The 14547-nt window shown below is 38.8% G+C and overlaps 1 protein-coding gene across 1 annotated transcript in view; it reads left to right on the top strand.

Annotated features, from left to right (window-relative positions):
- LEMD3 (LEM domain containing 3) overlaps positions 1-14547 on the top strand; it is a 57146-nt gene that overhangs the window by 19964 nt on the left and 22635 nt on the right. Inside the window, exons 3-4 of the mRNA XM_014963324.1 lie at positions 4576-4613; positions 7890-7956. Of these exons, the coding sequence (XP_014818810.1) occupies positions 4576-4613; positions 7890-7956 (105 nt within the window). The remainder of the gene's footprint in view (positions 1-4575; positions 4614-7889; positions 7957-14547) is intronic.

The raw sequence follows: 14547 nt of genomic DNA, 5'->3' as shown, positions 1-14547 counted from the left end.
TTTGTGCTCCCTGCTTGTCTTACTGAAGAAAACTAAAATCTTGTAAATACTGTGTCTGTCTGCGATTGTTACTAATGTTTTGGGGAGGAAAATGGGTGGTGATAGTGAGTGATTTTATTGTTATTTCAAAGATGAAAGCCAGTAAAAATTAATCTTGTATTGTAACACTGACTACATTTGTATTCCTAAAATTGAGCATCTCTATGAGATGGCTTGATATGTCCTTGGTATGTTGACAGCTTTGGCTGGAATGCTTTGGAGCTGTGCTGTGAACCTTAGCTTTGCGTTGGTGACTTTTTGTTATCAAGACTGAAGAGTTCTAACATTCTGAGAAATTCTAGTAGACTGTAAGTTGTCATTTACAGCTTGTCCCAACAGTAATATGTGTAAACTAGTTGCTTCTAAGGGTCATTGGTAGTCTTTCCAGTTAACCAGAGCGGTACTTGTGTGCTGCTTTGATTTGTTTCACAGGCTTTTTGGTAATCTTAGTATCTTGTTCCTGATTAACTAGCATTTCAGTAAGATCTCTTCTTAAAAATGGAATTTAAGTAGCATATCCCTTCCTGTTCTGAGAGAAAGTTTCATGTGAGCATGATGTCCCTTAGTGTGCTTACTTTTTGTTTCCTTCTATGTCTGGACAAAGAATCCTATTATCATTAGACCTTGTCAGGAGTAAAGCTCTTCCAATGTATCAAACTTTCAATCAGAATGTTCAGCTATTACATTTTTGGGGGAGTTGGTATGGTTCCCTTGTCAAGTTTTTGAGGTTTTTCTTCCTAAATACTTGTGTTTTTTTTAATCCTGCAGCTAGTATTCACAGGTGGCCAGGTAAAACTGCCACGCTTCTCACAGTTTTGCTGCAGTTTGGGGAGCTCTGATGGATGATGAGATTGCCGTGTCCAGGTATTTTGCTGCATCTCTCATTTTTTGAGGGCGGTGGATGTGGTTGTCGGTCGGTTATCTAACCTGGAGAGAAGACCCCCCTGGGCAACTGTGGGGAGATTCCTGTTTTAGAAAGTTATCTCTATATTTTTTAGTTTTGTAGTATAAGTAGATGAGAATTTGTTCTTTGAAGCTCATAAAAATGTGAGCTTGATAGATAGACTAATTTCAAGGCTGATAATGGTTGCTGTACAGTAGAGGTCTTGAACACTTTTTGAGGAGGAGCCTTGCAAGTATGAAATGTTCCCATAAGAAACTCTTCTGTTAGTAATTAGTTATTAAATTAATGCTTAGTTTGGTAGAACAGGAACTTGTTACTTTTAAAACTATACTTACATATTTTAAAAACTGTCAGGAAACATTTTGAACCAATGTTGATGCAATATATTAAAATACTTTAGATGTGTTGGAGTAGATGAAAACTTTACATCTGTGGCTGGAGCAAGTGGGAGGATTTGGTAAGAACTTAGATCCTGGACAAAAGAAAGAAGGGTGGATTCAGAACAGAGGAATTACTGCAGTAGTTAAGGAGTGGCCTTATTAACTCAAGTTAATCAACGTTATGTGGTAAATAGATGCAGATTGATTAACAGTTGTTAATTGCATTGCAGCTGATAAATTGCTGCAGTTGCATTTAGCATACTTGCCTCTTAAGACATCAGGCATCCTAAACTATATTAACCTCTTACATAAAATGTATCTCATTTATTGGGTAACTTGCCATAAAACCAGTAACTTCAGAGGGATATAATGGAAATCCTATAGTGTGAGTTAAAATAATGAATTATAAGAATTGATTTGTGACAGATAATTCTGGAGGAGAGTCATTTTTGGTCTCTTTAACCACTGTATTTGTGGAAGAGATGCAAACATTGACTTCTCATCTGGATTGCTTCATAAATTCAGTGTTTTAATTTATGCAAATACAAAGTTGCTCACATGTGAGATTGACTTTACACTGGGATTCTGATGCTGGGAATGTCTGAGTATAACCACCACCATTGTCTTCACTTAATTGCAGTACTGTCCTAGCATATGTAGAATTGTGGCTGACAGTTTTCAGTTTGCATCTTTGCAGGCATGGAAGTATTGCATTTGTATTTATTCCATGGCTCTCATCAGTGCTAAAATACATGTTTGTCAGGTATACTGAAATCTAAACACTGTTGTGTCTCATGCCTCCTCCCTTGCCTGTCCCTTCCAATCTAAAAAGCATATAATCAAGATTTCATGTATGCTCAGTAAGATTGACCTTGGGAAGAGATGATAATTACATAATTATCCTGTCTGGATAACTAATGATCAAACTGGGAGGTTGTCAGTCATCTAGAGCCTTGGCTGTGTTTCTCTAATCCCATTTTAGGCTATTTAGATTAAAAGTTTAATGTACTGGGAATGCTCTGCTGAGTTAATGAATGAAATATGTAGAAGCTTTGTAAAGTTGGTAGCTTGATAATCTAGTAGGCAATGTCTGAGAAACTGCACCTAAAAAATGAAATAATGAGGTGCTATAGGGTTTGGTTTACAAGAGTGCTTGAACGTTTTCTGCTTCTATCAGTGCTAATTAATCTGATATCTGATTCTGGTAGTCAGATATCTGTGAAAACCAGTCTCTGTGTTTGAGTGATTTGGGGGTTTGGTTTGTTTTGGGGTGGAGGCTTTTTGTGTTTGTTTTTTGTTTGGTTGGGTTTGTGTGGTTTGTTTTTTTTTTTTTTAAATTTTCCAATTGCTGTGTCAAAGGAAGCTGAATTGCTTATTGCTGTTAGGTAGGTAGCACACTTAATTTTCTTCTCATCTTGGGCACATGGAGGAAAGGTTGTTTGCAAAGTTTCAGAGAGTCAAGCTTTCTTCTTCAGTCAAAGCATTTTCATTGCCCCCTGTTCTATACATCATTTATTGGTTATAATTGTGGAAATGTGTTCCTTACTGTAGCTAAATGTAGGAGCAATGAAATGGTAATCTTTCCCACTTCAAACTTGCCTTTCAAAATTAAGGTGAAGTGGGTCAGCATCTGGCTGATACCAACAGTGCTGTGGAAGTTTGTGCAGATAATAAAAATTATGTTGTTTTACAAACAATTCATTTTTTTAGTTACAAATCTTTATTTTTCCAGTTACTTATCCAGATGCTATTACACTGGCTTATAAATTGATCCTTATTTTCTTTTGCTTCCTCCATTTATTCTAAATGAGAAATCTTGCCATGAATTTAATCTAGGGTGTATGCATTTGTTTCTTATTTTTACTATTTATAACTAAATAAACTGATCAGTTTAATAATCATGGTTGTGGTTCAGGAGTCAAGATAGTGTCAATTTGCTGACTGTCAGGGAGGCTACTCTTGACATCTTGTGAATATTTTTACTTATGGGAGTGTCTAAGAAGTCAAATTGATTAGCACTCTTAGAGGCTGTTGATGAGCTACCTTCAGATGCAAGCAGAAATGTTGTGTGAACAGCTGCAATATCTGGGGTGGTATGGTGGGTGTAATTACATGATGTAAATGGAATTGCTTATTTTGGGCACTATTTAAGATAGTACCTGTCTTCTATTATGCCTTGGTACAGAAAGGTGAAAAAAAAAAAGTGCATAAATTCTTCCCAGACTGAGATTTCTTCCAGGTTTTCTATGCAAATGCATCAGACCCAGAAGTATCAGAAAGTACTCTTTTTCATTTGGAAGAATACTTTTGGTAGAACTGTATGTGGAGCAGTGTGTCTCTTCAAGTGCCGCATGTTCTTGATATGCTTTCAACACCAACGCAATGCCATTTGCAACCTAGACCTTCCAATTTTGCATCAGGTTTCTCGGGATACCTTTTTTTACTTTTGTGTTTGTGCTAAGTGAACTATGGTCAGGAGAAGCTTTATTTTCTGTACACATAGCATGTAGAACTGCTGATTTCTGTACCAGCTCAAACGGTGGACAAAACAAGAGTTTGCCTTAGAAAGGCAAGGCAATATGCTTTAATAGTGATTGCTTCCTGCCTTGGTAACTTTTTAGTTACCAGCAGGTCAGTCTTAAGTGGAAGCTTATCACAAATTACTTTAACTTCTCTTCCATGAAGAATATATTTTTGCAGCCAAGAGGAATATAACAGATACACTTACGCTTTTAGGAGCTACGAGAACTGTTCTGTTTAGAAAGGAATGAACGGTCATTTATTCACACCGTGCTTTTCATCTGAGCTCTCAATGTGTCATCTCTTACTCTTGTCAGAAGAAAATGCTGATGAGTTATACAACTTTGTGTTGTATGAGTTATTTCTTAGTAAAAAGAGTAGTTACACTCTTTTAAACTAGACACTAAAAGTCTCAAATTATTATTTCAATGCAATTGTGTCGCTAAGGCAAGAGTTTGGCAAAAGGCAAGCACAGTTTTGCTTGCATGGAAATAGCTGTGAGATTTGCAGATACACACAGGATTTTGGTTTAACCTAGATGCTAGTATAGTGCAGTATTAAATGCAAAGTTAAGACAAATGTTAAGAGCTGCCTAATTCTAATTATTTGTTACATTGTAGACTTCTTTGTTTTTATCTAAAGATTACAGTGTTGTCATAAAGCTATAATGTTGCTATACCTTTTAGTAGTTTCAGACTCTAGAATGAATGAACTTTTTTCTTTTTTTGACAGTCAAGAATTCCGTCAGTGAAGAACTACAAAAAATAACAGTAAGTAAACCCACTTAATATTGAGATTTTTAGTCTGTCAAATGATTATATAAAAACAATATAGATCTGTTCAGAGGCATGCAGTTTCAGAATATTTTGCACAAGATAAATGCATTTCTTGCAACTTTAATGTTTTAATTTTTTGTCTTTCATCTTGGGCAATATAATGGGATTAATTTTGTAATCTTGGGATTACAAGATTAGGCTGTGGCATGCTGGTCGTTTTATACGCTAACAAAATCTTACATTATTTGTGTTGTAGAGCTATGAGGAAAAATTTGAGGCTGAATTTATCAGTTTATCTCATACTGTTGCCACTTGTCATCCTTGAAAGGACAGCTGGTAGGAGATGATTGACTTGAAACTCCAGGGTTCTTATTTAGTGCCATATAAGAGAAAGGCTTAGCGTCCTTCAGAAAATAGATTTAAAAGTTTGTCTTTTTCACTTTGATTCTATTCTGTTACTATATGCACTCTTTCAACTGAAATATTGGGATTCCTTCGATAGTGACGTCTCAAAAATAGTTGTCTGTATTATTCTTAGTTTTTTGGCATGTGTTTTGGTGGTTCTCTCTTCTGGCCTTCAGTCTTTCTGCCTGGACTGTAAACATAGTGATCTGCTTTTGCTAGGCATATATAACCAGACATTGCAAGTTAATTTTGTGGGGGCTTTTGTTGTTGGTTTGTGGGGGTTTTTTTGTTTTTTTTTTTTTTGTCCCTCCAAAAGTGAATAATTGCATATTTTAGTAGGTAGCCTTCACTAATTACTTGGGAAGAAAACAAATCTTTTGAACAAATAGAATTTTGTGGGGTAAATGCTGAGGATTCTTTCAGAATGACTTTAGTAGTGCAGAGAAGAATGTATATTCTCAGCAAGTTTGCTGGTGACACCAAGTTCGGTGCCGCAGTTGACATGCTGGAGGGAAGGGATGCCATCCAGAGGGACCTGGACAGGCTGGAGAGGTGGACTCATGCAAATTGCATGAGGTTCAACCAAGCCAAGTGCAGGGTCCTGCACCTGGGACGTGGCAACCCCAGACAAAAATACAGGTTGGGTGGAGAATGGCTGGAGAGCAGCCCTGAGGAGAAGGACTTGGGAGTGCTTATGGACGAGAAGCTCAACATGAGCCGGCAGTGCGCACTGGCAGCCCAGAGAGCCAACCATGTCCTGGGCTGCATCAGGAGAAGTGTGGCCAGCAGGTCTTGGGAGGTGATTCTGCCCCTCTACTCTGCACTCGTGAGAACCCCACCTGGAGTACTGTGTCCAGCTTTGGAGTCCTCAACACAGAAAGGACATGGACCAGCTGGAACAGGTGCAGTGGAGGGCCACGAAGATGATCAGAGGGATGGAGCACCTTTCCTATGAAGACAGGCTGAGGGAGCTGGGATTGTTCAGCCTGGAGAAGAGAAGGCTCTGGGGAGACCTTATAGCAGCCTTTCAATACCTGATGGGTGCCTATAGAAGAGCTGGAGAAGGACTCTTTGCCAGGAAGTGTAGTGATAGGACAAGGGGAAACGGTTTTAAATTGGAAGAAAAAAGATTCAGATTAGATCTCAGGAAGAAGTTTTTTACTATGAGGGTGGTGAGACACTGGAACAGGTTGCCCAGGGAAGTTGTGGATGCCCCATCCCTGGAGATGTCCAAGGCCAGGCTGGATGGGGCTTTGAGCAACCTGCTCTAGTGGGAGGTGTCCCTGCCCATGGCAGGGGGGTTGGAACTCGATCTTTGACGTCCCTTCCAACCCAAACCATTCTATGATTGTGCACTAGACTTGACAGCTTGAGAACCTGTTTTTTAAAATGTTGCTTTGTTCTGTGTTTCTTCTGTATTGTTCCATAGTAATCCTACTGCATGCTTGATTGTTCATTAACTATGAAGCTTATACTGTTCAGTTCCTTCCTTTATGTGGTCTGACCATTAATTTAAGAAAAAAGAATTTGGTCACAAAAATGTTTCACATGTCTGTCACAGTGTAGCTGTTGGTGAAGTCATATGTGTGCGTGTGGTAGAAGACTGATTTTCCTATTCTGCCATGCCCAGTATTTTCCAACCAGGAAATGAGTTAATAAGTAAGGATGGTTAATTTTCTGGGAAGTACTAACTATATGAATTTATTCTTGATGATGATTTTTATATGACCACAATAGGGAGAGGTGATGCTGGTTGATACCTTCTATAAGAATTAATTTTTCAAATGTTTGATTAATGAAAGAAGTAATCTACTAGTTGGTAGTAGTTTTCCTATGGAAAAAAATCGGAGCGTTAAAATTTTAAAATGTCATATAGTGCTGGTGCATCAGGGGATAAAACCTAGAATATATTTAGTTTCTTTCAGTGTAAGTATAATCAGCGGATGGAAACTGGAAAATTATTTTTCTTGTGTATTTTCCTGAATAAAGGCTCTAGTTTTATCTCAGCATTTGATTCTGCTACAGGAGTCAGAGCCAATTTAAAAAACAATCAAAAAACACGTTTTAGAATGACCTGTAGTACTTATTGTATGTAACTGCAGGTTCCTTATCTTCATATTTTGAGTAATTCATTCTAATATCAGATGGATATACTTCAATGAAATTGCTCAATATCTTGATTTTAAAAGTTCAGCTCCTCTGTATGTGATATAAATTTATATGACATTCATGCCTGTTTTGGGAATTAGGCCTTTTTTATACTAGTGGCATATGCAGGAACTATCAACAAGATCTTTTTGTCCACAGCTTTCTGGGTTTTTCTTTGGTTGTTTTTTGTTGTTATTGTTCTATTTTTAATTAAGTTACTGTAGTTTGAAGGTAGACAGCAAAAATCTTAGTTTTTGAATTTTATGTAGGAATATGACCAGCTGGTACTTTTGTGTAGCTTGTATGAAGTGTTACTGTGCTTTTCTTAAGAATAAAACTGTTTTATTTTTGCGTATTAGATATCAAAACAAAAAATCCCAACCAACCCACAAAGCTCCTTTTGGGTCACTGCACTTTTCTTTCAGTAGTGTTAAAATAACCTGTTGAGTTCTCAGTTTAACTGGTAGATCCGTTGGAGTCCAGGTTGCAAACTTGTTTAGTTTCAGTCAAGATCTAAAAAAATCTATTATCATCATTGATGTGTGAAACACTACAGCTTTCCACTTGTCTGTGTTAAAAAAAAATATAATAAAAACAATGTAAAAAAAACCCCAAACGTTTTTTTCCCTCTGGTATATAAAGATTTTTGGGCTAAATGGAAGACAGTACATCTGTATGAATGCTTGTTTTAACATTAATGTGTTTTTCTAATTCTAGGAAGATGAAAAAAATCTCATGATGAACAGCTTATATGCACTTCATGATAAATTGGCACAAGTAGCAGGTAACACTTTAAAAATATTGTGACTAAGTGTTATGGCAACAGCTACAAAGAAGTCTATGCTCAGATAGTGATTTGTAACAACTGGTATATGCTAGGGCCCAGAGCCATTTAGAGTTCCATTTTGGGAAACAAGAAATCCCCTTTCTAGTTCACTTACACTGCCTTTTTTACCAGTGTAGCACCTTTTGTTGCAATTTTTTTAGTTGGTGAGATAGGTTGTTGAATATTGTGATCCTGTATGGTTTTTGATCTAATGTCTTAGTACTTTATTAATTGTGATTTCATTAGAAGGTTTAAATATGCTACATTTGGAGAGGAATATATGTTTATTTTAAAGTTGGTTATTTCACTGTAGTGGAAAAATGTCTGAAAACCAGAATATTTCACAACAATCAGAAAATGCTTACTAATACAATGAACAGTAGTGGTTGAACAAGATTGCCTTGTTAGACAAAATAGTCCAACTTAACCATACTAATTATGTAGTAATGAAAAGTGCTCTATATAGTGTCAGAGGTGGTGTTTAGGATTAGTATTAATTATTGAATATTCAAAGTAGAAAAATACAGTCCTTTTTGCCTAGGGTCATAATTAACATAGCTTTAAACTACATAGATATTTACACATCATAATCAGGAAATGTTAAAGTTAGACTGTTTATAACTTCGGCATCTGGTGAGCATGAGTTACTGCAGAATCTATTTCATGACTGCTAAGCTATTTGCTTATCATCCTTGCCTGTTTAATCCATAATGTGTTTAGGAGACACTGGTTCAGCTTTTTTTTTTTTAAGCCTTACTGTTCTTAGTGCCAGCTATTTGTTTTGCAACAGAAAGTTTCACCAAGAAAGCTTTTCCACTATTATCAGACCCTATAGACATTTCTCAAACATTTTAAAAAATGTGGAAACAACTCTGTATCAGGTACAAAGTTGATAATTTAGTATGTCAGGGCTCTATAGGAAATCCATGAGAAGTTTGGGCAGCTCTGTAATGCCTTTAAATTGCAATAGTAATCTTAGAATCATAGAATTATTTAGGTTGGAAAAGATCTTTAAGATAATCAAGTCCAACTGTTAACCTAACACTAAGTCCACCATTAAATCATGTCCCTAAGCACCACACATCTTTTAAATACGTCCAGGAATGGTGACTCAACCATGTCCCTGGGCAGCATGTTCCAATGCTTGAAAACTCTTTCTGTGCAGAATTTTTGCCCAATATCCAATCTAAACCTTCCCTGGTGCGACCTGAGGCTGTTTCTTCTCGTTCTATCACCTGCAACTTGGGAGAAGAGACCCACCTCCACCTTGCTACAACCTCCTTTCAGATAGTTGTAGAGAGCAATAAGATCTCCCCTCAGCCTCCTTTTCTCCAGGCTCAACAACTCCAGTTCCCTCAGTCTCTCCTCATAAGACTTATTCTCCAGACCCCTTCATTGTATTTGTTGCCCTTCTCTGGACACGCTGCAGCACCTCACTGTCTGTCTTGTAGTGAGGGGCCCAAAACTGGACACAGTACTCAAGGTGAGACCTCACCAGTGCCGAGTACAGGGGGACCATCGCTTCCCTAGTCCTGCTGGCCACACTGTTCCTGATACAGGCCAGGATGCTGTTGGCCGCCTTGAGCACCTGGGCACACTGCTGGCTCATATGTAGCTGACAGTCTACCAACATCCCCAGGTCCTGTCCCAATCCCTCACTAGAGCCTTCCTACCCTCAAGCAGATTAACACTCCCACCCAATTTGATGTCATCTGCAAACTTACTGAGGGTGCATTCGAATTCCCTTTTCCAGATTGTTGATAAAGATATTAAAGAGAACAGGCCCCAGTACTGAGCCCTGGGGAACATCACTTGTGACTGGCTGCCAACTGGATTTAACACCATTTAGCACAACTCTTTGGGCCTGGCCATCCAGCCAGTATTTTACCCAGCAAAGAGTACACCCATCCAAGTTATGAGCAGTTGGTTTTTTTAAATACGTCCAGGAATGGTGACTCAACCATGTCCCTGGGCAGCATGTTCCAATGCTTGAAAACTCTTTCTGTGCAGAATTTTTGCCCAATATCCAATCTAAACCTTCCCTGGTGCGACCTGAGGCTGTTTCTTCTCGTTCTATCACCTGCAACTTGGGAGAAGAGACCCACCTCCACCTTGCTACAACCTCCTTTCAGATAGTTGTAGAGAGCAATAAGATCTCCCCTCAGCCTCCTTTTCTCCAGGCTCAACAACTCCAGTTCCCTCAGTCTCTCCTCATAAGACTTATTCTCCAGACCCCTTCATTGTATTTGTTGCCCTTCTCTGGACACGCTGCAGCACCTCACTGTCTGTCTTGTAGTGAGGGGCCCAAAACTGGACACAGTACTCAAGGTGAGACCTCACCAGTGCCGAGTACAGGGGGACCATCGCTTCCCTAGTCCTGCTGGCCACACTGTTCCTGATACAGGCCAGGATGCTGTTGGCCTTCTTGAGCACCTGGGCACACTGCTGGCTCATATGTAGCTGACAGTCTACCAACATCCCCAGGTCCTGTCCCAATCCCTCACTAGAGCCTTCCTACCCTCAAGCAGATTAACACTCCCACCCAATTTGATGTCATCTGCAAACTTACTGAGGGTGCATTCGAATTCCCTTTTCCAGATTGTTGATAAAGATATTAAAGAGAACAGGCCCCAGTACTGAGCCCTGGGGAACATCACTTGTGACTGGCTGCCAACTGGATTTAACACCATTTAGCACAACTCTTTGGGCCTGGCCATCCAGCCAGTATTTTACCCAGCAAAGAGTACACCCATCCAAGTTATGAGCAGTTGGTTTTTCCAGGAGAATGCTGTGGGAAATGGTGTCAGAGGCTTTACGAAAGTCCAGGTAGACAACATCCACAGCCTTTCCCTCATCCACTAAGTGGGTCACCTTGCAATAGAAGGAGATCAGATTATCCAAGCAGGACCTGCCTTTCGTAAACTGGTACTGACTGGGCCTGATCACCTGGTTGTCCTGTGTGTGCTGTGTGATGACACTCAGGATGATTTGCTCCATGACCGTCCCCACCACTGAGGTCAGACTGACAGGCCTGTAGTTCCCTGGATCTTCCTTCTGTCCCTTCTTGTAGGGCATCACGTTTGCTAATTTCTGGTCAACCAGGACCTCTCCAGTTAGCCAGGACTGCTGATAAATGATGGGAAGTGGCTTTATGAGCAGTTCTGCCAGCTCCCTCAGTACCCTTGGGTGGATTCCATCCAGCCTCATAGACCTGTGTGTGTGTGTCATAGGTGCTGCAGCAGGTCACTAACCGTTTCCTCTTGGATCATGTGGGCTTGTGTCTACTCCCTGTCCCAAAAGCTTTCTGAAGAAGTTTTTTGTTTGCAGAGCATTTACAACATCTGCAGTGAATAAAATAGCTGTTTGGACAAAACCCACAATTTTTTTCTTGTTTACATTATTCTTTAACCCAAAAAATAGTGAAAGAATCATGGTTAATCTCTGTTTGTTAGTTCCTGGCCAGGAGAATCTTTAGTACTTACTTCCAAAAAGTATAGCTATGCTTTCTGGTTAGATGATCCCCCTAACTGAAGCTGTATCGCGAGATTACCTGGTTGCTCAGCAGAGTAGCTTTCATACAGTCTGAAGAATGACCTAATTCATATGTACTTAGGCAGAAGTTATACTCAACACTAAATTTCTTAAGGTATGCGAGGAAGAGATCTGCTGTCTGTTTTTGAATACCATATTGATGTAGGCCTGGCACAGTGTCTGGAAGCTGTTTAAAAGTTATAGAACAGAGAAAGCTGCTAGAGAGGTGTGGGGTTTAAAAGTGTTGATCTTGTACCCAGTGCACCACTTCAAAAGAGAGAGAAGTAAAGGAATATAGTTTTACTAAAAGTGATGCTTTTCAGTTCTCTCTGTCACATACTTGGAAAAGTTTCTCTCATTTCATACTTGGCTATGAATCATTTGTTCATGTTATAACTATTAATATTAAAAAGGCAGGCTGGAAACTTGCAGTAGTCTGTTAAGCTTTATTCAATGTCTTGATTACCATGAAGATGGTCACTTCAGAATTTGTTTTCTAGCCCTCTTTATTAGACTTCTTACATTTTTACTGAGATAGTTTCTTGCCTTATCAACTTCAACTGGTGAGCAAATGATGGTACTTTTATTTTAGAAGGTAAAACACTGAAAGTTGTTTGAAGGAAGAAAAAGGGTAACAGTTTATTAATTTGACTTGGTATACTATGTTTCAACTGTAGACGCCTATTCTGTACTGTGGTGCCCTGATATGTAAAATTATTTAATTGTCCTATATAAAAATAGATTGCCTGTAATGCATCACTGTTCTCAGAATTACTTGTCTGCCAAACCTATGGTGAGTAATGCCTACCTCACAAGAAACTAAAGGCAGAAGCAGTATCTACTCGTCCAGTTCCCAGTGGAAGTTTGTGTTCCTGTCTGATGGTTCAGCCTTTCTTCAAAGCAGCAAATTTCTATAGACACTATATATTTCAGTGCTTAACTCTTTCTCCTAAACAAAAATATGTGCTTTATTTACATTAGACTTCCTTTGTGTATATGTTAATCAGTGATGTTTTGGTCTTTCATGGAGAGATTTCAATAGATCACGTCTATTTTCAGTCAGGCTTGCAAAATGAATAAACCTAACCACTATATCCACAAGAAGTAGCCAGCTACCGAGGGGTATGACCCTGCTTTCTTGTACATAAAGAAATTTTATTTAGTTAGATGTTTCTTTTGCTTGGCATTCTCCCCAGAGTGATGATCTGTCAGATTTAGACGGTTTCCTTCTGAGCTAATGGACAGCACAGGCCCTTGAAATGCAGGTGTGAATTAGACTTCCATATGTAATAAAGCTTACCGATAAATCCATGCCTGGAAGAAAATCCTGGCAAAACACTACATATTACTTAATATTAATTTCAGGTGTCAGCTACTGTATATGATTGCTGTCATGGGCTCTCTGTGCTGCCACTCTCCTTAATCTTTAGTTCTTCAGGTAATTGATATTGTGCTGTTTCCAACCAGTGTTTTAAAGACTATTTAGGAAGTTCTGGTTTTCTGCACTATTACTAAATTGTTGAATTTGCATTTAGGAGATCAGGCATTCTCACTTGCTCTCACAACGCTTGTTCTGCCCCTGCTTTTCTTCAGGTACCTACTTTAATGTCCTGCTGCAAGTAACCTGTAAGCATGAGACCTGCTAAACAAAATGTTTATACAGTTTGCTTTTTGTATTGGTTGGCTCTGCCACATCAAGCTCTAAGGTAGAGATCTGTGCTAAATCCATGTGTTCCTTAAAGTATTGTATTTCCACTGGATTTTGGTTCTGGTACTTTAAAAGATTTGCTTTACGGTGTAAATCATTATTTTAAAATTCTGACTATTTCTGTTAACTGTATATGCTGCAGCTCATAAATTAAGCTAAATTCCCAAATGAAAGTCAGTTTCAAATATTCTAACCTGTGTGGAAAAGCAGATCTGACTGATTTCCTGTATTGAAAGCAATTGTGAGAACAGACTTAAATGCTTCTTTAGAACTGAGGCTTTAGTTACTTTTTGTTAGTATTTCTAGGAGAACTCAACTTATATGGCTTGCCGGTGTACACTAACATAAGCTAAAAAGTAATTTTGTGATCCTTACTGGGACGTGTTACTTCTCACCTCCCTACCAAGGCAAGTAGAATGGTTCTCTGATTGCACTTGAAATTGAAGTGATCTGAAGAAAAGTTTGAGCACAAAGATTTATCCTTTTTGTAAGGTTGCAATAGTCGTTTTAACAGAGGGGCAGTTTTTACAAATTGCTCAGATGTATCTTGCAGCAGACCTGTGTAAAGTGGTTTTTTTCCCTCTGCTTCAGTTTTATTCCTGGATATAGGGCCTCACATGGAACAGTTGGGAAACATTTTTGGCTCAGACTATGGAAAGTGGGTTTCCAAGCCAAGTGGTTAATGATTGCACCAAAGTTATTCAAAGTAAGCCTTCATTTGCAGAACTATTAGCTAAAGCAGTGACTGTAATGGCATATAGGAATATCCTGCTGTTTGCTGTAAAACAGAAGGTTGTCCAACTTGTGAATTGCCTAACTTTCTGCAGGCTTTCAAATTCATGAGTTTCTCAGAAGAAAGCTGTTAAATGGTTCTCAGCAATAGATGGGTTAGAATGAGAAACTGCATCTCCAACAGCTTTTTGTACAGGACTGAAACTCTCTAACTCTGATTAGCTCACTCATTTAAAGAGTGGGAGGCAAGAAGAAAGTGGTATTTTTGCCCCCCCTGAATTGCATGAGAGTAATTTGGACTGATGGGCCTCAGACATTGTCAGAGCCTAGGCAGCAATAGCATTTTTAATTGTTAAACTTGTTCAGAGAGAATATAGGCTGGAAAAAAAAAAAGCAGCAGGACTGCGAGGAAGCTGTCTGCTAGTTTTTGAAGATGAGAGCAGAAGCTGCGAAGTCAGTGTGGTGACTGCATGCTGCATAAATGTAATTCCTGGACGAAAGCAAATTAGTAGTTTTGAATTCTTAAGTAATGCAGTAGTCCCCTGCCTAAGAGAGCTTTTGTCCTCTTACTAGACACA

This window comes from Calidris pugnax, unplaced genomic scaffold (assembly GCF_001431845.1).
Source record: "Calidris pugnax isolate Ruff unplaced genomic scaffold, ASM143184v1 scaffold44, whole genome shotgun sequence".
Lineage (NCBI taxonomy): Eukaryota > Metazoa > Chordata > Aves > Charadriiformes > Scolopacidae > Calidris > Calidris pugnax.
This window is presented reverse-complemented; position numbering and strand designations above follow the sequence as displayed.